Source organism: Pelophylax lessonae (genome assembly GCF_965119305.1).
Source record: "Pelophylax lessonae genome assembly, chromosome: 7".
NCBI classification, from domain to species: Eukaryota; Metazoa; Chordata; class Amphibia; order Anura; family Ranidae; genus Pelophylax; species Pelophylax lessonae.
The window spans coordinates 202,306,427-202,330,171 of record NC_138774.1 but is presented as its reverse complement, the minus strand read 5'-3'; the positions used below and the strand labels follow the sequence as shown (position 1 = coordinate 202,330,171).

General features: G+C 44.7%; 2 protein-coding genes across 2 annotated transcripts in view; one reads left to right on the top strand and one right to left on the bottom strand.

Moving 5' to 3' along the window:
- UXT (ubiquitously expressed prefoldin like chaperone) overlaps nt 1–8,596 on the bottom strand; it is a 14,049-nt gene extending 5,453 nt beyond the window's left edge. The window contains exons 1-3 of the mRNA XM_082263001.1: nt 8,415–8,596; nt 6,146–6,227; nt 3,203–3,270 (exon numbers count right to left, since the gene is read on the bottom strand). Coding sequence (XP_082119127.1) covers nt 3,203–3,270; nt 6,146–6,227; nt 8,415–8,476 — 212 coding nt within the window. The 5' untranslated portion in view covers nt 8,477–8,596. The remainder of the gene's footprint in view (nt 1–3,202; nt 3,271–6,145; nt 6,228–8,414) is intronic.
- On the top strand, nt 8,552–23,745 carry LOC309559649 (ER membrane protein complex subunit 3-like). The gene is made up of 8 exons (XM_082262998.1): nt 8,552–8,792; nt 13,306–13,363; nt 15,861–15,954; nt 16,664–16,768; nt 16,971–17,052; nt 17,145–17,224; nt 18,941–19,023; nt 23,551–23,745. Exons 1-8 carry the CDS (start codon nt 8,638–8,640, stop codon nt 23,650–23,652), a joined length of 759 nt encoding a protein of 252 aa, XP_082119124.1. The 5' UTR covers nt 8,552–8,637; the 3' UTR covers nt 23,653–23,745.

Sequence of the window (23,745 nt, the reverse complement as noted above, 5' to 3'; positions counted from 1 at the left end):
CTTTAAGTATGAGTCCCAGTTCACCTATATGCGATGCAAGAACACTGCGAATCCACTGCGGGTTCCCACATCGCATTCAACTTGCAGGAAGTTCACACTGCCAAATGCGAATTGCTGGGGGTCTCAATACAGAGTTAACAACACCCCCAGATCAGTTCGCATATCACAGTGCGAACTGTCAGTTCGGACATAAATCAGATCGCAATGGTGTGAACACCCAAGCGATCCGATTCTGGTGCGGACCCAAAAAAGGGTCCTGTGACAGTTGTGTCCGAATGCGATGCCAATTCAGCCATACAATCTGTATGGCTAAATTTGCATCGCACAGACATCACATGTGATTTGCAGAGCAGTGCGCTCCGAATTACATGCGATGTCTGTCATCGCACATATGCGAACCGGCACTGAATGGTTGTTAAAGTAGAAATAAAAGAAGTCTACAGGAAAATTATAGCTAAGGGGAAAACAGGAAAGACCCCAGTAAAAGTATCTGTAACTATTTTGAAAATCATCCTTGTGTTAGTTTTGTGCATTGAGCATATTTTTGTCTGTATGAAATTAGGCCAAAGGAAGTTGATTGACTAGGATCCTGAATTCCAGAGGATTTAACCACTTTAAGACCGGAAGGATTTGCCCCCTTAATGACCAGGCCCTATTTTGCGATTCGGCACTGCGTTATTTTAATGGACAATTGCGCGGTCGTGCGACGCTGTACCCAAATAAAATTGACGCCTTTTTTTACCTACAAATATAGTTTTCTTTTGGTGGTATTTGATCACCTGTGCAATTTATACTTTTTGCGCTATAAACAAAAAAAGAGCGACAATTTTGAAAAAAAAAAAAAAAACAAAAACAATATTTTTCACATTCTGCTATAAGACATTCTCAAAAAAAAAATTAAAAATCAAAATTTTTTTAACATTTTAGGCCAATTTGTTTTTTGTTACATATTTTTGGTAAAAAAAAAAAATCACAAAAAGTGTATTTTGATTTGTTTGCGCAAAAGTTATTGCGTCTACTAACTACGGGAAAGATTTATGTCATTTTTATTGTTTTTTTTTTTAAATAGTAATGGTGGCGATCTGCGATTTTTAGCGGGACTGCGACATTGTGGCAGACAGATCGGACCCCTAACTGACATTTTTTACACTTTTGGGGGGACCAGTGACATTACTACAGTAATCAGTGCTAAAAATATGCACTGTTACTGTACTAATGACATTGGCAGGGAAGGGGTTAACACTGTGGGTGATTAAGAGGTTAAATATAAGCCTAGGGGAGTGATTCTAACTGTGGGGGGGGATGTGGCTTCTGAAATTACAATAGAGACATGTGATCCTATATAGAAGGATCACATGGGCTCTATGGTCATTGCAGGGAGAATAACGGTCAGCTGTGTTTACAACAGCCAACCGTTCTTCTCTCTCAGTGGGGAATGATCGCAGGTGTCAGGGGGCAATCGGAGCTGCCTGACACACGCATTGGCTTCCCTGCTGACTAGCGGGGGCAGGAGCACGCCGCCGGGCGCTCGATCACCTAGCTTCTGCGCGCAACTGACGTAGATCTACGCCGGTTTGCGCAGGAGGGCCACCCTGCCGCAGTAAATAGGCCGCGGGTGGTCGGGAAGAGGTTAAGCCGGTCATTGATGAATCAAAATTCGACCCATTCAACAGGAGCCTGCATGAATTGCAATCTGTCTATAGGCATGCTGGTTGTACTGAAGTCAATCTATCGATCGACTTCAGTACACCCACCATCTGTTTTTTTTTTCCCTATAATCACAGCCGCTGGCTATAGCCGGCAGTAGTGATTATTGTAATCTGATGGCTGGGAAACCTCCCACTGTCAGAATACAATAATGCTGCGGGAGGGATTCCCCCATCAACACTGACTATGTTGATGGGGGAATCGGGCGATTTTATTTTTCCCCTTCAAGTGTTGTGTAAAGCTGGCCATAGATGGGTCATTTTTTCATTCGGTCAGGGGGCTGAACAGAAACGAGGTAGATGGAGGATTCCCCCCTGCCGGGACATAGCATTTCGACAGCTGCACCTCCTGCTGAAGACCCCGATCGACAAAAGTTTTCCAGCGTGTCCTTTCGGCAGAGTCGATCAAGTGATTGATTTCTGTTGAGAGGGGATGGCTACACACCGCTGAGTCTCCGACAGTATATTTCAATGGTGGATTTAGCTGGCTGCTTGGAGTTCAGCTTTAAACCCATGCGTTTTCCAGTATGTTAGAATATTTCCTATGCTGGGTTAGTCACGTGAAATGAAATCAGAGAACACAGCTTGGCTCCCAGAATGCAATCCAATATATATCTCACAATATATTTTTCACACACAGCACAAAACATTTAGCTGAGCTGTGATGTGTTCCTACAGAGTTTAAGATTAAATGTTGGCCCAGAGGTAGGTTGGAAAAAAAGCATCAAAAAACAATATAAAAAACACACTAAGACGCAAAGCCGCAGTAGTATGTGAGAGTAGTATGTGAGTCCCCAAAGGATCATCTGGCCCCCTGGAGAACCTTGGGGACCTGGCTGAGAAACTTTGCTAGAAGTGACAGGTAGCGGTGAACCGAAATTAAAATTTGGGTGCCAAAACCTGAAAATTCAGGATGCACTTGGCTGAAACAGAAATTGACAGGTTTTAGAATATATATATATATTTTTTTTCTTTTTTTTTAAATAATTGTAATATAGTCAACTTTGTAATCTAATATCATGAATTTAAATGAATATGAATTTATTGTCGGCCATTATCGGTGTTAAAAATTCTGCTTGCTACATTTTTGGTGTATATTTAATCAGCCCCCCCCCCCCCCCCCCATTGAAATGCATTAAAGATGCAGCAAGAATGCATCGCAAATGCACCTGTGTTGTGTTTTTGATGCATTTTTCAAGTCACATGACCTATGAAAAACACACAATAAGCACAGTAAAATTGCGGCAAAATCGCAGGCCTTTTTTGGCATCCATTATCGGCATCTTTTTTGCTTTAGGCACAACGCTAAAAACACTATTTTCGGCAGACGAAATTTCGGTGCACCCCTAGTGACACGTACTCAGTGAAGAAATAATGATTTTTCACCAGCCCATTATTAAAATTGAATGTGTTGCTATGGGAAACACATATCGTTTTCCATCACTCTAGCATTCATACACAAGTCCTTTACTTTCACAACAGTAAAGAATACCTACACTTCCGCATTCACATAGAAGTTACAGCCCAAATCGACCTGTGTTTTTAAAGGTCCGGAGTCTAATTCCTGTGATGAGAAAAATAGTTAAAAGTCAATTACTACATCAGAAATGATCACAAGTCTACAGATTTGGTATTTCAGTGTTTGGTACATGCTGGAGTCGATTCATGTGAAGTTAGTTTTTTTTACATAAAGTCCACTTAAATAAGGAACTTCACCCAGGGATGCCGCTATCCTTTGCTCACCCTTGGGTGCCACCGTCTTTCATTATCTGGCACATGTTAATTTAAAGTGGAGTTCCACCCTAAAATTATACTTACCTTCATCTTCTCGCTCCGGGTCACCTGTAAAACAAATGGATAATCGCATTTTTTTTTTTTTTTTACTTACCTCGTTTAGAAGAAAATATACTTACCTTACTTCCTCTTCCTCCCTCTGCGGCCACGGCGATTCGTCACTTCCTGGCTTTGCAATGATTCCTGGGAGCTGAACGTAATCGCTCCCAGGAATCAATGCGCCCGTACCGGCCATGACGTCAGTTCCGGTGCGCGCGCGTCATTCCCTTCTAAACAGCTTCTGGGCATGCCCAAGAAGCTGTGCAGGGATGACGCTGCGGCCCCAGAAGTGACGGCGGGGCCGGCGCAGTGCATCATGGGACCGAAGAAGATGGAAGAGGACACAGAAGAGGATCGCGCTGGCTTCAAGCTGCCCACACCTGAGATGGCAGCGCTGGAGAACACATTTTCAAGGTAAGTATTTCTTCTTTCAGGTAAGTGCGACCCGGGACAGATCAGAGGCTATCCATTGTGGAATGCACTAACCCTGACTGTACCGGGGGTATTTTTATTTAAAAAGACGTTCACTGGGTGGAACTCCGCTTTAAGCTGTGTAACATTTCTGCGCATGTGCCATTTCTGCACATGTGCGGATCCGCCATGCCGAGTCCTAGCAGAGACCCTTATGGTGTTTGTTGTTTCTTTGCCCATGCACAGAAATGCCCCATATATATATATATATACGCAAATGTGCCACAGATCTCACATCATGCTTATACTCTGCATCAAAATTGTAGAGAATCCCAAAAGGAAGTACAGCACAACGCCATTCTGGATTAAGCCGCTGCAGCACAGAAAAGGTAGCAAACAGCAACCAATTCTTTTAAGACAGAGGGGAGAGGAATGAGGAACGCCAAATATATTTTTATGGGTGAAGTTCTGCTTTATGGAGAAACTTTATTGGTTTGGGGTCAATTTTACTTATTTTACCACCCATCATTTTAAAGTGTTTAAACTGATGTTTTATATTATATACAATCTTTGTTTAACAAACAAACATTTAAGTGCCAGTTCACACTACTCCGACTTGTCAGACGACTTGGTCGCCTGACAAGTAGCTTCCAATGCTGTGCAATGGAACCGTTCTAATCAGAGCGACTCAAGTCGCTCCGACTTAGAAAAAGGTTCCTGCACTATTTTTTTGCAAAGTCGAAGCGACTTGCATTGACTTCCATTATGAGAAGTCGTTGCAAGCCGCGCTGAAGTCGCGCTGCACGGGCGACTTCATTAGTCGCCCGAAGTCGGGGCGACTTCGAGTCGGATCAGTGTGAACCGACTCTAATGATTTTATGCATCTTCAGTTTCATAAGCTATTGTTGTAACAATGTATATTTGTGTACACCCATGCTCTGAGTGGATGCCTCTGCCTCCACTCTAATTTTGTACCCTATGTTTTTCTTATTTCAATAAAAACTATTAAAAAAAAAAAAAAAAACCCCAAACATTTAATTCATGGAAAATAATTTTTAGAGCACTATTAAAGAGGAGTTCCGGCCTCAAAATCGCTATCCGCTTGCTGAGTGCAACCTGAAAAATAAATGGATTTTTTTTTTTGGTCACTTACCTTATTATAGAAGAAAATATACTCACCTTCCTTTCACTTCCTCCCTCTGCGGCCGTGGCCTGCGCCGTCTCTTCCGGTTTGCGATAACTCCTGGGACATCATCGCTCCCAGGAGTCAATGCGCCTGCACGGGCCCCGCTTGTCACTTCCGGTGCAGGCGCGGCATTCACTGCTAAACAGCTTCTGGGCATGCCCAGAAGCTGTGCAGGGATGCGAATCGCTGGGGGTGTCAATGCAGAGTTAAGGACACCCCCAGATAAGTTCGCATATCGCAGTGCGAACTGTCAGTTCGGACATAAATCAGATCACATAGGTGTGAATCACTATGCGATCCGATTCTGCTGCGGACCCAAAAAAGGGTCCTGTGTGAGTTGTGTCTGAATGCGATGTGAATTCAGCCATACAACCTGTATGGCTGAATTTGCATCGCACAGACATCGCATGCGATTTTCAGAGATGTGCGCTCCGAATCACATGCGATGTCTGACATTGCATTAATGTGAACCGGAACTAAAGGGATAATTGTATTTCTTTTAACCCCATTATGGCAGGTAATAAAAAAAAAAAAAAAGCATGCTGCTGCCACTAAACATCTTAGGCTTGGTTCACACCTATGTGTTTTTTGGTGCTTTTTTCAGAAACGCACTACAGTTCTTTTTTTTTTTGCCTAGGGCCCACTTTTTATCTTGAACGCTGGCCCACTGATTTCATGATACACCCCTGTACTGCATATAGTTTTTTAAGAATAAATTGCCTTTTTTTGTAAAGTTTACATATTAACTAATTTATACACCACACTTTTTTTAAGGTTATTATTCGATTAATCGAAACAATAATCGGCCAACTAATTGATTATGAAAATAATCGTTAGTTGCAACCCTAGGTAAGTATGCCTCCCAAAGTGAGTGGATGGGGAGGAGGGAAAAATGCATTTTGTTTAAATGTGCACTTATTCTTTAATAAAAATTCCTATGAACACCTAGTTGTGAGCGGACTGAACTCCTTGTACAATGTACACCATCATGCCGGTACCAGCGCGTTACCTGCAATCTCTCAATGACGTTCTTCAGCTGCAAATACTGGCTGATCTTCTCATAGACGCTGTCCCGGTTCACCAACACTCTCCTGTGATGAAAATAATTTGATCGTAATTGTAATGTGGCAATGAAAATTCCCAGATATTTACAGTTGTGTTCAAAATTATTCAACCCCCAATGCTGTAAAGGGTTTTAGGGAATTTAGTGTACATTTGTAATTGTATTCAGAATGAAATCCTACAAGGACTTCTTAAAGAACCATATGCAACTAAAATGACATCAATTGGTTTTGTAATACAGTAGTAAAAGTTTATTTTGTGAATTCTTCATTGACACAATTATTCAACCCCTTAAAGACTACCACTCAGAAGAACAGAGGTTCATTGAAGTGTTTTCAATCAGGTATTGAAAACACCTGTGGATGTCAGGGAGCAGCAATAAAGCCTAATAAGCACCAATTAAGCAGCTTTAAAATGACTGTGATACTCAGCTCCTTCTAGACATTTACTGGTGTGGTTACAAACATGGTGAAGTCAAGAGAATGGTCCAGGAAGACAAGTGAAGAGGTGATTACTCTTCACAGGAAGGGCAATGGCTATAAGAAGATTGCAAAGATGTTAAACATACCAAGAGACACCATAGGAAGCATCATTCGTAAATTCAAGGCAAAGGGCACCGTTGAAACGCTACCTGGTCGTAGCAGAAAGAAGATGCTGACTTTGACTGCTGTGCGCTACCTGAAGCGTAGAGTGGAGAAAAGTCCCTGTGTGACTGCAGAGGAACTAAGAAAAGATTTGTCAGATGTGGGTACTGAAGTTTCTGCTCAGACAATACGGCGCACACTGCGTAATGAAGGCCTCCATGCCAGAACTCCCAGGCGCACCCCCTTGCTGTCTCCAAAGAATAAGAAGAGTCGACTGCAGTATGCCAAAGGTCATGTGGACAAACCACAGAAGATTTGGGATAGTGTTCTGGACTGATGAAACAAAATTAGAACTGTTTGGGCCCATGGATCAACGCTATGTTTGGAGGAGGAAGAACAAGGCCTATGAAGAAAAGAACACCTTGCCTACTGTGAAGCATGGCGGGGGGTCAATCATGCTTTGGGGCTGTTTTGCTTCTGCAGGTACAGGGAAGCTTCAGCGTGTGCAAGGTACCATGAATTCTCTTCAGTACCAGGAGATATTGGATGACAATGTGATGCAGTCCGTCACAAACCTGAGGCTTGGGAGACGTTGGACCTTTCAACAGGACAATGATCCCAAGCATACCTCCAAGTCCACTAGAGCATGGTTGCAGATTAAAGGCTGGAACATTTTGGAGTGGCCATCACAGTCACCAGACTTAAATCCGATTGAGAGCCTCTGGTGGGACTTAAAGAAAGCAGTTGCAGTGCACAAGTCTAAGAATGTGACTGAACTGGAGGCTTTTGCCCATGACGAATGGGCGAAGATACCCGTAGATCGCGGCAAGACACTTGTGTCAAGCTATGCTTCACGTTTAAAAGCTGTTATAACTGTAAAAGGATGTTGTACTAAGATTGAATGTCACTTGGGGGTTGAATAAAACTGATAATGATGTGAGCACAGAAAAGACATTTGTGGTTATTTCATTATAAATGTTGTGTTATATTTGTCTGACCTACACGTGCCTCTTTGATTTAATTGTAAGCAGGATGACTGAATGATCAAAATCAATGTCAAACTGGCCAAAACAATAAATTTCAGTGGGGGTTGAATAATTTTGACTGTACTCCATTAGCTTCTTCAACAGGGGCTGGGGGTTTGACACCTGAACCTGGAAGTGATAAGAGCTGAGCAGTTGCGGGTTCATATTACCCAGGGGAGATCTGCAATCATTGGGGGCTGGGAGGTTGGAGGGGGCACCCAATTATTGGATGACCTGGGGGGTCACAGGGATGAGTAGGGCTGTTGAGCCCATTTTGTATTAGGATTGCTACCTCATCCCTTTAAACCAGGACACATATGAATTACCCAGGTTCTGAGGCTGATATGATACACATAAGGCACTAAGTGAGTTTAATTACCACCATAATCAGCCACAGAACCTGTGTAATTAATATGTGTTCTGGTTTAAAGGGATGAGGTGGTAACCCTAGTGACAGGGGTGAGTAGGGGTGTTGAACCCTACTTTGTATAGGCAGAATGAGGTCAGGTGACAAGCAGAGGTTGGGGAGGGGGTCACGTGGTTCTCTGTGGAAAGGGGTAAAAAGGAGAGATCACATGGTAAGGGAGGCAGGTCACGTGCTTCACACCTTAGGTCTCGCTGCAGGGTGTCAGTCACGAAGGCTTCGTATCGCAGCACCTTCTCCTCCATGGCACGAGCAGCCCCCGGGCCACTTCCGGACGTCGCGTGGGGCGCAAGTCACGCAAGGCGCCCCGGGCGGCCATGTTGGTGCCTGGCGGAAGCGCGGCGGAGGGATCGGAAGTGCTAGGGAAAAGCTACTGTCCGGTTTCCGGTGTCTCGGCCAGGACAAGATGGCGACGCCGGAGTTGCTGCTGGATTCCAGCATTCGGCTGTGGGTGGTGCTGCCCATCGTCTTCATCACCTTCTTCAGCGGGCTCCTCCGCCACCATGTCACCCGTCTGCTACAGGGGGAGAAGAAGACTGAGCTGGAGCCACTCAGCGACAGGTGGGGGCCCTTAGATAGCTGAGGTGTCACAGCTGCTCTCTAATAGGCTCAGGGGCCACACGTGGCCAGGGGAGAGCTCTTCTTACCATATGTGGCTCATGGAGTGTGCACCTTGGGCCCCTGACTCACTGGTGTGGCCCCTGATTGTGTGCCTGAGACTCTGATCAATGTCCCTCAACTGTCTCTTCCTTCTGATGGTCACATATATGCCACAGCGACAGGAGAGGGTGGTGGAGGTCAGAGGGTCGTAGGGATGCGCAATGACAGGAGAGGGTGCTGGAGGTCAGAGGGTCGTAGGGATGCGCACACCCCGTGGGAGAGGGTCGTAGGGGTGCGCAATGACAGGAGAGGGTGCTGGAAGTTAGAGGGTCGTAGGGATGCGCACACCCCGCTGGAGAGGGTCGTAGGGGTGCGCACGCCCCGCGGGAGATGGTTGGAGGGAATGCGTAATGACAGGAGAGGGTGCTGGAGGTTAGAGGGTCGTAGGGGTGCGCACTCCCCGCGGGAGAGGGTCGTAGGGGTGCGCACGCCCCGCGGGAGAGGGTTGGAGGGAATGCGTAATGACAGGAGAGGGTGCTGGAGGTTAGAGGGTCGTAGGGATGCGCACGCCCCACGGCTGAGGATCGTAGGGATGCGCACGCCCCGCGGGAGAGGGTTGGAGGGATGCGCAATGACAGGAGAGGGTGCTGGAGGTTAGAGGGTCGTAAGGATGCGCACGCCCCGCGGGAGAGGGTCGTAAGGATGCGCACGCCCCGCGGGAGATGGTTGGAGGGAATGCGCAATGACAGGAGAGGGTGCTGGAGGTTAGAGGGTCGTAGGGGTGCGCACGCCCCGCGGGAGAGGGTCGTAGGGGTGCGCACGCCCCGCGGGAGAGGGTTGGAGGGAATGCGTAATGACAGGAGAGGGTGCTGGAGGTTAGAGGGTCGTAGGGATGCGCACGCCCCGCGGGAGAGGGTTGGAGGGATGCGCAATGACAGGAGAGGGTGCTGGAGGTTAGAGGGTCGTAAGGATGCGCACGCCCCGCGGGAGAGGGTCGTAGGGGTGCGCACGTCCCGCGGGAGAGAGTTGTAGGGGTGCACAATGACAGGACTGGGTGCTGAAAGTTAGAGGGTCGTAGGGATGTGCAAGCCCCGCAGGAGAGGGTTGGAGGGAATGCGTAATGACAGGAGAGGGTGCTGGAGGTTAGAGGGTCGTAGGGATGTGCACGCCCCACGGCTGAGGATCGTAGGGGTGTGCACGCCCCGCGGGAGAGGGTTGGAGGGATGCACAATGACAGGAGAGGGTGCTGGAGGTTAGAGGGTCGTAAGGATGCGCACGCCCCGCGGGAGAGGGTCGTAGGGGTGCGCAATGACAGGAGAGGGTGCTGAAAGTTAGAGGGTCGTAGGGATGCGCACGCCCTGCAGGAGAGGGTTGGAGGGAATGCGCAATGACAGGAGAGGGTGCTGGAGGTTAGAGGGTTGCAAGGATGCGCACGCCCCGGGGGAGAGGGTCATAGGGATGCACACACCCCACGGGAGAGGGTTTGAGGGAATGCGCAATGACAGGAGAGGGTGCTGGAGGTTAGAGGGTTGCAAGGATGCGCACGCCCCGCGGGAGAGGGTCATAGGGATGCGCACGCCCCACGGGAGAGGGTTGGAGGGAATGCGCAATGACAGGAGAGGGTGCTGGAGGTTAGAGGGTCGCAGGGGTGCGCACGCCCCGCGGGAGAGGGTCAAAGGGGTGCGCACACCGTGGAGTAAGAAGGAGACCATTTGTGCCAAAGGAAGTGATTGGAAATCTCTCCTCTGCCCTCCAAGGCAGCCAATCAAATTGAGATTGGCTGCTTTACAAGCTGTTACAAACAAACCAGAAATGTCAAAATCTTTGTCACTTCCTGTTTCTGACATCAGAGGGGGAGGAACAGCAGAAGTTCTTCCTACGCTTTCTGGTCTATGTAAATGCAACAAGTTGCATCAGTGCCAGGCACCCCCATGGGGTGGGGGAGCCCGGGAAAGGTGGCGAGAGGGGGACACCCCTTTTTGCTGCTTGTAAAAGTGTTCAGGTGACTGTAGAGAAACTCTAATCTCTTTTTCATGAAAGCCAATCGTCTGCTCTAAAAAAAACGATATCAGGATCATGGCTGCAGTTCACACACACACAGCGGGAGCCCATTGGCGGTAACTGCGGACTCTTTGTCCCCTGGCACCCGCCGATTACACAGTACAGACTGCCTATGTAAACAAGGCAGGTCACTGTTCTGTCAGAAGGGAAGGTATTGATCCTGTGTTCCTACAAAGCAGGAACCTTTGCCTTCCCATTGTCAAATCGCCTCCCACACAGTGAGTAAGCACAGGCTAGGCACACAATTAACTCTTTTGATCGCCTCTGATGTTAACCCCTTCTCAGCCAGTGTCTTTGGTACAGTGCAAATTTTTAAGCACTGGTTTCCAAAAAAGTGTCAGCGTCTGATTTGTCCACAGCAATATCCCAGTCCTGCTATAAGTCGCTGATCGCCATCATTACTAGTAAAAAATACAGTACCTCACAAAAGTGAGTACACCCCTCACATTTTTGTAAACATTTATTTTATCTTTTCATGTGACAACACTGAAGAAATTATACTTTGCTACAATGTAAAGTAGTGAGTGTACAGCTTGTATAACAGTGTAAATTTGATGTCCCCCTCAAAATAACTCCACACACAGCCATTAATGTCTAAACCGCTGGCAACAAAAGTGAGTACACCCCTAAGGGGAAATGTCCAAATTGGGTGTAAAGTGTCAATATTTTGTGTGGCCACCATTATTTTCCAGCACTGCCTTAACCCTGTTGGCATGGAGTTCACCAGAGCTTCACAGGTTGCCACTGGAGACCTCTTCCACTCCTCCATGATGACATCACGGAGCTGGTGGATGTTAGAGACCTTGCGCGCCTCCATCTTCTGTTGGAGGATGCCCCACAGATGCTCAATAGGGTTTAGGTCTGGAGACATGCTTGGCCAGTCCATCATCTTTACCATCAGCTTCTTTAGCAAGGCAGTGGTTGTCTTGGAGGTGTTTTTGGGGTCATTATCATGTTGGAATACTGTCCTGTGGCCCAATCTCCGAAGAGAGGGGATCATGCTCTGCTTCAGTATGTCACAGGACATGTTGGCATTCATAGTTCCCTCAATGAAATGTAGCTCCCCAGGTCCGGCAGCACTCATGCAGCCCCAGACCATGACATTCCCACCACCATGCTTTACTGTAGGCAAGACACACTTGTCTTTGAACTCCTCACCTGGCTGCCGCCACATACGCTTGACACCATCTGAACCAAATAAGTTTTATCTTGGTCTCATCAGACCACAGGACATGGTTCCAGTAATCCATGTCCTCAGTCTGCTTGTCTTCAGCAAACTGTTTGCAGGCTTTCTTGCGCATCATCTTTAGAAGAGGCTTTCCTCTGGAACGACAGCCATGCAGACCAATTTGATGCAGTGTGCGGCGTATGGTCTGAGCACTGATAGGCTGATCCCCACCCCACTCCTTCAACCTCAGTCTACAGCAATCGTGCGTCTATTTCCCAAAGGCAACCTCTGGATATGACGCTGAGCACGTACACTTAACTTCTTTGGTCGACCATGGCGAGGCCTGTTATGAGTGGAACCTCTCCTGTTAAATCGCTGTATGGTCTTGGCCACCGTGCTGCAGCTCAGTTTCAGGGTCTTGGCAATCTTCTTATAGCCTAGGCCATCTTTATGTAGAGCAACAATTCTTTTTTTTCAGATCCTCAGAGAGTTCTTTGCCATGAGGTGCCATGTTGAACTTCCAGTGACCAATGTGAGAGCTATAACACCAAATTTAACACACCTGCTCCCTCCATTTACACCTGAGACCTTGTAACGCCAACCAGGCACATGACACCGGGGAAAATGGCTAATTGGGCCCAATTTGGACGTTTTTACTTAAAGGTTTACTCACGTTTGTGGCCAGTGGTTTAGACATTAATGGCTGTGTGTTGAGTTATTTTGAGGAGACAGCAAATTTACACTGTTATACAAGCTGTACATCACTACTTTACATTGTAGCAAAGTGTAAATAAAAATATCCCATAGTTTGTAGATGCTATAACTTATGCGCAAACCAAACAATAGAGACTTAATGGGATTTTTTTTTTTTTACCAAAAATACATATTGGCCTAAGGCATGAAGGCATTTGATCTTTATTTTTTTTATTGGATGTGTTTTATAGCAAAAAGTAAAAAATATTAATTTTTTTTCCAAATTGTGGGTCTTAAATGCCACCAAAAGAAAGCTCTATTTGTGGGAAATAATGATAACATTTTATTTGGGTACAGTGTCGTTAAAGTAACGCAGTGCTGCATCGCAAAAAAAATGACCTGGTCATGAAGGGGGGTGGAGGGGGGGTAAATCCTCTGGAGGTCAAGTGGTTAAGGCTAATTTTTGTGAGCTGTGGACATGTCTTGAATATATATCTTTTAAAAACTCTGTTCAGCCTTTGTAAAATCCTTGTATTCTTTCTGATTTTTCAGTCAGGTGCTGATAAGAAGCCGCATCCTCAGGGAAAATGGCAAATACATCCCTCGACAGGTCAGTGTTACCCAAATCCACCCAAATTTGGGGTGACGTCAGAACACTAATAGAGGGGGGAAATCTTCCAATGGGGACATTAGTTCTGCTAGTGACATGCTGTGATTCGTTCACTTGAGTGTCCAACTGCTGCAGAACTAAAAATCCCATAAGGCATTGCAAGGCTAACAGTTGCAAGCATGACTCCCAAAGGCAGAGGCATGATGGGACTTGTAGTTTTGCAACAGCTGGAGGGCTGCAGGTTGGACACCCATGCTTTAGAGGGATTTCCTGTCGCTTCCTGTTTTGGCTATGGGACAGGAAGTAAAGGGAAATCTCCCCAATGGGACACAGATGGCAAAAAAATATGGCAGTGGTTATAACCCTCCCTTACTCTATCCAAAGTGAATAAAACAAAAGTTTTGCCTATAGTTTCACTTTAAAGCAGTATTAAGCCCAAAAGCAAACATTTATTTTATTGCAGCTTACAAATTCTTAGATGTGATGGCTGCATTTATTTTTTTTAACAGGTGATGCAGCCAGTAAGTCTGTTGTTTTTTAACAACAGTGCAAGCTGTATTGTAAATGTAGCAGTTTAAGTGTTGAGTCGGGTGCTTACAATAATCAGCTTTTATTTAATCATCTTTAAAAAAATACAAAAACCTGTTGCTCTAACTGCAGTGTGAGTTTGGCGTCAATTAGTTAGTGTATTGAAATCTGCTGTTATACCGAACACTCCCCTCCCCCCTAGATTAAAGCCCCGTACCGATTGTCGGCCGACCGATCGGCCGTCTTTTGTCCAGTGTTGTTGTGTTGGTTGAAATGTGTTCTAGACTGCACACAAATTTTGTCGGCCAACAAAAACCAACTTCAGAAGTGATGTCATGTTCTGGTCTACTTTTCGTGTGTTTTTTCTTCTCTGAGCATGCCCAGTCTTGATCATCACATTTTTGTCGGCTGAAATCTGTACTGACTGAGGAACAATCGGCCTTTCTTTTTTGGCCAACAAAAATTTTATAGCATGCACACCAGATTTTGTTCGGCCGAAAAGTCGCAGTCGGTTGTCGGAAGCATCATACTAACAAGCCGACAACCAGCCGATCGGACGTTGGCCGACAATTTACGGCCAACAATCGGTGCGTGTGTACGGGCCTTAACAATGTTGCTGTCCAAAGGTGCTCCTAAAGTCAGAGTGGGATCACTCTAATACAGGAGGTGTTACAGATCAGATCATCAGGTGAAAACCGAGGGAAAAAGCCTAAAAAATGAATGCAGCCATCACATCTAATGATTGGTAAGCTGCAATATTTTACATTTTTGGTATTGGGTTTAATACTGCATTAATTCATTCTGGCAGCAAGGCGTACTGAATTTTTACAGTGAGCTACGCATTCTTTAGCCTAGTACACACGATCCGAAAAGCGTTAGAAAATACTGCTTTCGAAGCGATGGTACGATAATCTGATCGTTAGTACACAGCTTTTACCAGCCGATCAGGAGAGGTCATGCGAAATTATCCGATGGGACCAAGAATATTAAATTTTTTCTCGTACGATACCAGATTTTTGATCAGCACAGATTTAAGCCTCGTACACACGCAACTAATGTTGGCCGTGAATTGTCGGCCGATTGTAGGCTTGTTAGTATGATGCTTCCGACAACTGACTGCGACTTTTCGGCCGAACAAAATCTGGTGTGCAGACTATAAAATTTTTGTTGGCCATCAACAGAACGGCCAATTGTTCGTCAGTCAGTACAGATTTCGGCAGACAAAAATCAGATGAGCAAGACTGGGCATGCTCAGAGAAGAAAAAACACACGGAAAGTCAACCATCACATGACATCACTTCTGAAGTTGGTTGTTGTTGGCCGAAAAAATTTGTGTGCAGTCTAGGCACATTTCAACCAATACAACAACACTGGACAAAAGACGGCCGATCGGTCGGCCAACAATCGTTGCGTGTGTACGAGGCTTGCGTCCGAAAATACTATAAAAATACACTACAACACATGGCATCACTTCCGAAGTTTTATTCTATTTTTATTTCAAAAATTTTTTATTTTTTTTATTTGATCTTTCGCTTAAAATTATTTACTTCAAGCCTTGACTGGAAGTGACGTCTTGATGGCACTCCGGTCCTCCAAGGCCATAGAGTCGATCAAAGAGTATTAACTCTTTGATAGCCTATAGAAGCGCCTGGCTGCACCATCGGATCGTTTCTCAGGCGAACCGGTGGAAATGGTAAGCCCGATAAACACCGGCAGGAGGGGGGGGCTTCGGAAATGAGCCATTCATGAGAAAGCCGGCTGCAAAAAAACGATACTGGGATTATGGCTGATCTCTTCAGCCATAATTCCGGTAAACCACTTGCAAACCGTAACGTGTATATATTTGTACTGCAGTCAGCAAGTGGATAATTTTTATTTTTTAGATTTGTAGCCCAATAACTCAAATGTGAATTTGTAGATAGAGCTGATACAAGCGGTGTAAGTAACCTGTTTGAAATTCTCTCCACAGTCCTTTCTCATGAGGAAATTCTATTTTAATGACGGTGAAACTGGCTTTTTTAAGAAAACCAAAAGGAAAGTAACTCCCAAGAACCCAATGACTGGTAATTATCTAGGCACATTTAACTCTTTGGGAAACATAGGGGGATCGATGTAAGATTGTTCAAGGTATTTGATCAGATGCTTAAAATATTAAAGCCTCCTATTTTTTTTAAAATTAAAATAATAAACATGTTATACTTGCCTCCTCTGTGCAGTGGTTTTGCTCAGAACAGCCCTGATCCTCCTCTTCTCGGGTCCCTGGCCTGCACTCCTGATTAATTTTCCTGCAACATTTATAACTTAAGCTGGATACACACTATCCAACTTTTGTGGTTAGATTTCCTTCAGATTTACCTTTTCTATGTAGTGCAAGGGCCTTCCAGATTGCATACAAATTGAAAGTGTTTAGGTTTGACCTCATATTATATGGTTTTGGTAAGTCTAAAGGAAAAAGTCTTCAGAAAATCTTATAGTGTGTATGGCCCATTAACCTTTGTTCCCTGCTGCTCTGTTTGCTGCCAGGAGTAGCCCTGTGTTTCCACCATTTGGACCTTACACAGGGCAACCTGAGGACTTTCCCCCACCTTCATGTGACGGCACTAGACCAGCTGACCATCCACCAGTGCTGCCACATGGGAGTGAGTCACCTGAAATTTCAGAAGTACCTGGTGGAGGGAGCCAAGAAGAAATGTGTATGCAGGGGGGATGCCAGGCATTAAAATGAAGCTTTTTCTTTGCCCTGTCCCATATGATCACTCTCTCTCTTTACAGACCCCACAATGATGACAGAAATGATGAAAGGTAATTTGACCAACGTTTTACCTATGATCGTCATTGGAGGCTGGATCAACTGGGCTTTCTCTGGCTTTCTCACAAGTAAGTACTATACATTCTTTCCTATAGTGGGGGAGCATTCTTATTTTATCAGTAAAGAACTACTATAATAATCAAAGGCAACCACATTTTCTGTATCAGTGCAAGATGAATTCTAATTTGGGTAAAGGCATTTTAGTCCATTTTGTAAACTTTACCAAGGAAGTCCTTAAAAATATTTTTGTGTACCTATTTTTTTTTTTAGCCAAAGTTCCATTTCCCTTAACATTACGATTCAAGCCAATGTTACAGCGTGGAATTGAGCTGGTCTCTCTGGATGCTTCTTGGTAAGGGCATATACATTATATTATCTCCATTTTTTTTTTTTTTTTCTTCTTTTTTCTTTTCACATTGAATGTGACCTGTTTTTTGCTTGTAGGGTCAGTTCTGCATCCTGGTATTTCCTTAATGTATTTGGTTTGCGTAGTATGTACACGCTCATTTTGGGACAGGACAATGGTGAGTAGAGGAAGACGAGGGAGGTAAATAACAGATTTGACCAGATTAAAATGTATTTTGCTTAATTAAGTATTAAAAGTAATATGTGGATGAACAGTTATATATCCCTTAAATTATTTATTCAAATGACCATGTAAATCTTTAAACAAAAATAACCTTTTGTTTAGTGACTGATTCAATTTACCCTGCCTAGTAACCCCTTGCCGCCCACCCGCAGTACACTTACTCCAGATAGCGGCAAAGCCAGGGTAGGCTGAGTATTGGTACGTCACCTAGCATGTTCGCACTAGTACGCCCCCTGGGGACACAGCGGATTTCGGTGCTCAGTGTGAGCTGCTGGGGTGTGTGATCGCTATGATCTGTCATAGCGATCACATGATTACAATGTCCAAAAACAGTCAGGAATGGCTGTTTTGTGATGCCGTGTTTGGCCTACAGCTATCTCATGGTACCTGGGCCAATCACAGCAACCTGTACCTTGTGATTGGCTGTAGCCAATAACAGCATGTCAACTGTAAGCAAGCTGTCATGAATGTAAAAGGTATTCATGGCAGTTGCGTATTGCTTGATCATCACTGTTATAAGCAATAACTGTAAAAAAAATGAATCCTTGATTTCCCCGGCCAGCCCTAAGTGCTGTACATTTAAAAATGGCACCGTCCGGCGCCAACGTGTCACCGCGCATGCTCCACCGCTGCTCGGGACAGGCCGTACACATTCGGCTATTTCCGGGAATAGCCGAACGTATACGAGCTTTCCCGAACGGAGCATGTGCAATGACGCGTTGGCACCGGGCGGCGGCATTTTTAAATTTAAAGCTCTTCTAGAACATGTAAGTGAAACACAGCCGCGCACTACCTGCCATTATGTGGGGCTGCGGGCATACTACAAGGGATGCAGTGCTGCGGGCATGGTACACCTGTGCCATGCCCGCAGCACTGCATCTCCTGTAGTTTGCCCGCAGCCCCGCATTCTCTTGTACTATTCCCACAGCCCTGTATTGTCCTGTACCATGCCCGCAGCATTGTCCTGTACCATGCCCGCAGCCCTGCATTGTACCTTAGGCTTATACCCGAGTCAATCATTTTTCCCATTTTTTTTGTGGTAAAATTAGGGGCCTCGGCTTATACTCAGTTCGGCTTATACTCAAGTATATACGGTACACTGATTTGAGGAGTTTTTTGTTGCCAAAGAAATGTAGTAGATTACATTTTGGTCTAAAATTAAGAGCTTTATTTGCAACATATTATAACATAAACAAAGAAAAACATGTTTTTTCCGTTTTATATTGCAAAATATAAAAAACCCAGTGGTGATTAAATACCATGGATTTGTGTAAAGAAAAAGAAATGTTATTTGTGTACAGTGTTGACCGAGCAATTGTCAGTTAAAGTAGCACAGTGCTGAATAGCAAAAAATACCCTGGTTATGAAGGGGGTAAAACCTTCCAGGGGTCAAGTGGTTATAAGAGAGGCTATTGGAAATTGTCCACAATGAATGTCTCCTGCTTTGTAACCATTGTTCACGTGGCTTGCTTCAGGAACAGTTGTACCACACCACATTATATTTGATAGGTATATGATCTTGAAACCCATGTATCGGGTCACATGAACTTTATTTAATACCAAATTCTGTCGTTGCCAGGAAAGTTGTGGATTTCTGGTCTTGCTTTATAGCATACTGAAAACTGCCTTTACAGTTCTGTTGTCTTCACAGCTGCTGATCAAAGTCGGATAATGCAAGACCAGATGACTGGAGCAGCCATGGCTGTGCCCCCTGATACTAATAAAGCTTTTAAAGTGAGTACCATCAGTTTGAACTTGTGTAGTGAAGCTCCAGTTTTGTTGAGAGAAATAAAAAAAAAAAATGAACACTTCACTTTTGTTCCCTAGGTATGTAGACTGATACATTTTATTCACTTGCTTAAGGCTATCATCCATTAGGATGCTGAAACATACTCCATATTGCTTAAAGTAATACTGTCATACGAAAAATGAGGAGCTTGTCATTGCTGATCTCTTTCTGAAATGCTAGTTGCTGGGGCTTCATGTTGTAACTGACTGGTCATGTAATCAGGCCACCAGCTCCCATGTGTCAGCCAGTGGTGGCTGCAGGAGAGAGGAGGAAGCACCTACAATGGATGAGGATAGTAAGCCTATGGGTGACCTCATCGCTCACAAGCATTGCCAGTCATTGACGAGCATTCTCCTCTCCCCTGCAGCTGACGCAGTGGAGTTCATGTGACCAGAGCGGCCTGAAAATAGGTAAGTAGACAGAGCTTTCTTACACAGGTTAGTCAGAATAGGTGCTAGGAGGGGGATGGAGCATTTTTAGTATGCAATTTTTATTGAGTTTATACAAAAAACAGCAAATAGTAAAACAAAAGGGGTAGCATACAGAAAAGTACCGCGCACCACAACAGTGTAAATATATAAAACAATGACATGTGGGCAGCAAAGAATGTACATAACATTATGATACACAAGGTCCCATAGCTGATCTTCTCCAAAGGAGGTATAGACAGAGTCCAAAGGACCAACTAAGCCGGAGGACAGCCGGGCGAGCAGAGACCCCGCCCCACCCCAGACACCCCAAATGGGCACAAACTGTGTCCGCGATAGGGCGCAGCCCCCCCCCCCCCCCCCCCCAGAAGAAGAACTAGTAAACAAACAGTACCAATGAACATGGGTTTGTGTATTAACAATAAAGGAAACCGGTGGTCACCCTTCAGTGGCCAATAAGGCATAGACCCATGTCTGGGAACCTATACTAAAGCTCCGCTGCCCAGAGCAGATATCGTTTCTCCTGCCGCCCAGCCCCCAAGAAAGAAAGAAAACACAAAGAAAGAGACAAAAAAAAGGGTAAAGGAGAATATCCCACACCATGGTTGGCAAAGAAAGAAAGGGAAAAAGAGCAGAAGAAAAGGACAAACGAACCAAACGTCCTCCCGCACCGGACCCCCTCTGGAATGGAGCATTTTTAAGTTTAGTTTTCTACCTAAAAGTAAAGTAATCTAGTTCTGTGTACTCGCCTTATCCTGCTCATACATCATGCCCCAAAGGGGCACTGAGCTGGCCATAGCCAAAAAGAATGATTTGGGAATAGCATGCTTGCTATGATCATCTCAGTTGTGTAGCAAATCAAGAGAAATGCTGTATGCCCAGTACACTATGTAGCACGCATATGGCCAGTAGATTACCAAACATGAAAGGCTAACTGTTGGAAAATTAAGGGTAGAGCTGGCAATGTCTGAAACTTTACCCAAAGTTCAGTGCAGGCTTCTGAAAAAATAAATCTGAGTGAGATGCACAGCATTTTGCAGATCTACTGCTGAAACTTAGCTACAGAATAACATTTGTTATAACTGAACTAGTGACTTGAGGCTGCAAAGAGAAGCCAAAGTAAGTCAGATTTGTGTGACATCGCCCTGAGATCCTCTTGTCATGTGTACTATGGAATTATGAACATTTTGTCAGCTTAAAGCAGTTCTCCGGGCTCCCCCCTTACTCCCCATTTTTTATTAAACCCCTGCATACCCTGTGGTGGGTACTGAATGTTTCAATTACTCACCTGGCCAGCGATTCAGCGGTGTCTTGCAGAACCCTGTCAGAATTCTGGTCCCGCGTCGTCATCTTGATACTTGCCAGCTCTTCCGGGTTTAGCCAGCGGGTCTCCAGATGACAGGCCACTAAGCCTGCCACTCCTCCTCCATTCTCTATCAAGCACTATGCCTCCCGGAATATGTTATGTGCATATCCCAGGAGCCATAGCAGGCATGCCGTCCATAATTTGCCTAGGCAAATGATGGGCATTAGATGGCGGGACAGAGCCTTTTTCAACAAAAAAAAGTGTGCTTTATTGGGGGGGGGGGATGGAGAGGGAGAGGAGGGAACTTCACAATATGTGAAGTTCCACTTTAAGGCAACTTTTACATTGATATGCATTTTTCCATGTTTTTGCTGTAATTTTACCACGTTTGGGGAGTGTTTAAGGACAGATGAATCAAAAGGGCATCGCGGGTGCATTTTTGCTACGTTTTTCATTGCTTTCAATGGGGAGGTGTGTTTTTTTTTTTTTTTTTATGACTTACCAAACATGTTTCAAAAATGTGGCAAGAAGGATTTTGTACACCGCAACGGAAGTGCAATGCCCCAGTGTGAAGACATGCATAGAGGGAAGCCTTTTTCTTGAGCTTTTTTTTTTTTTTTTAACGCAAAAATTCCTCAGTGTGAAAGCAGCCTTAGAAAATCACAACAGCTGCAGACTGAAATAGTGCCTTGAAAAAGTATTCACACCCCTTGAAAGTTTCCACATTTTGTCATGTTACAACCAAAAACGTAAATGTATTTTATTGGGATTATGGGCAAGTGGCACATAATGGTGAGATGGAAGGAAAATGGTGTTCATAATTTTTTACAAATATGTGAAAAGTGTGGTGTGCATTTGTAGTAGCCCCCCTGAATCAATACTTTGTAGAACCACCTTTCACTGCAATTACAGCTGCAAGTCATTTTGGGGATGTCTCTACCAGCTTTGCACATCTAGACAGTGAGATTTTTGCTCAAGCTCTGTCAGATTGGATGGAGAGCATCTGTGAACAATAATTTTCAAGTCTTACCACAGAGTCTCAATTGGATTTAGGTTTGGGCCATTCTAACTCATGAATATGCTTTGATCTAAAACCATTCCATTGCAGCTCTGGCTGTGTTTAGGGTCGTCCTGCTGGAAGGTGAACCTCTGCCCCATTCTCAAGTCTTTTGCAGACTAACTGGTTTTCTTCTAAGATTGCTCTATATTGGGCTCCATCCATCTTCCTTTCAAATCTGACCAGCTTCCCTCTCCCTGCTGAAGAAAAGAATTCCCACTCCATGACTCCACCACCACCATCATCATGTTTCACGATGGGGATGGTGTGTTCAGTGTGATAGTGTTTTGCGTTTAGGCAAAAAAGTTCAATTTTGATCTCCTCTGACCTTCTTCCACATGTTTGGTGTATCCCCCACATGGCTTTTTGCAAACTGTCAACGGGACTTCTTATTGGTTTCTTTCAGCAATGGCTTTCTTCTTGCCACTCTTCCATTAATATCAGATTTGTGGAGTGCACGACTAATAGTTGTCCTGTGGACAGATTCTCCCACCTGAGCTGTGGATCACTGCAGCTCCTCCAGAGTTACCATGGGCCTCTTGGCTGCTTCTCTGATTAATGCTCTCCTTGCCCAGCCTGTCAGTTTAGGTGGACGGCCAGGTCTTGGTAGGGTTGCAGTTGTGCCATACTTTTTCAGATGATGGATTGAACAGTGCTCCATGAGATGTTCAAAGCTTGGGGTATTTTTTTTTTATAACCTAACCCTGCTTTAAACTTCTCTGCAACTTTATCCCTGACCTGTCTGGTGTGTTCCTTGGCCTTCATGATGCGGTTTGTTCACTAAAGGTTCTCTAACAAACCTCTGAGGGCTTCATAGAACACTTGTATTTATACTGAGATTAAATTACACATAGGTGTAGTCTATTTACTAATTAGGTTGCTTCTGAAGGCAATTGGTTCCACTAGATTTTTTACAATACAAACGGTTCCTTTATGGAATAAAGTGGAAGGACACATGTACAAATATAACACAACACAGAACAGGTCAACAAGAAATACAGTATCGTGCAAATAATCCTCAGCAACTCAAGACAGTCATGTAGGAGAGATAAACATTCAGCCCTCCCTCCACACCTCCACCCGGGAACACCCCATGCAGACTCAGGGTCAGCCACCGCACCTAACTCATAGATGCCATCCAAGGCTGCCAGACCCTGTCAAACTTCTTAGGACAGTTTCGCAACATATATGTTAATTTATACAGCGGCAGGAAAGCATCAATGGAGTGTTCCCAGGAGATTACCGAGGGGGGGGAAGGGGCAATCCATTACAAAATTATTTCCCTCTCAGCATCATCATCCACAATGCCCAGCAGGGCCATCGCCGGCGAGAGCCGAAGAGTAAGGTCTAGTCTACGATTTATAACATCAAAAATCTGCACCCAGTATCGCGCTATCACCGGGCAGGTTCAACTAGATTTTAGTTAGGGGTATCTGAGTAAAGGGGGCTGAATACAAATGCACGCCACACTTTTCAGATATTTGTAAAGAATTTTGAAAACCATTTATTATTTTCCTTCTACTTCACAATTATGTGCCACTTTGTGTTGGTCAATCACATAAAATCCAAACAAAATAAGTTTATTTTTTTGGTTGTAACATTACAAAATGTGGAAAATTTCAAAGCACTGTATGACTTATTTTTTGTGTCATTTTATTTATTTACCAACTTTTACTTTTAGGCTGAATGGGAAGCCATGGAGATAACGGAGCATCAGTGGGCCTTAGAGAATGTGGAGGAAGAGCTGATTTCAAAGGACTTGGTTTTGGACTACAGCCAGTGATCACTTCACACAGCCAAAAGAGATTCTTTATCCAGAGTATTTTTCTTACGGACTAGTGCCATAAGCGAATAAATAATATTTTATAAGCAATAA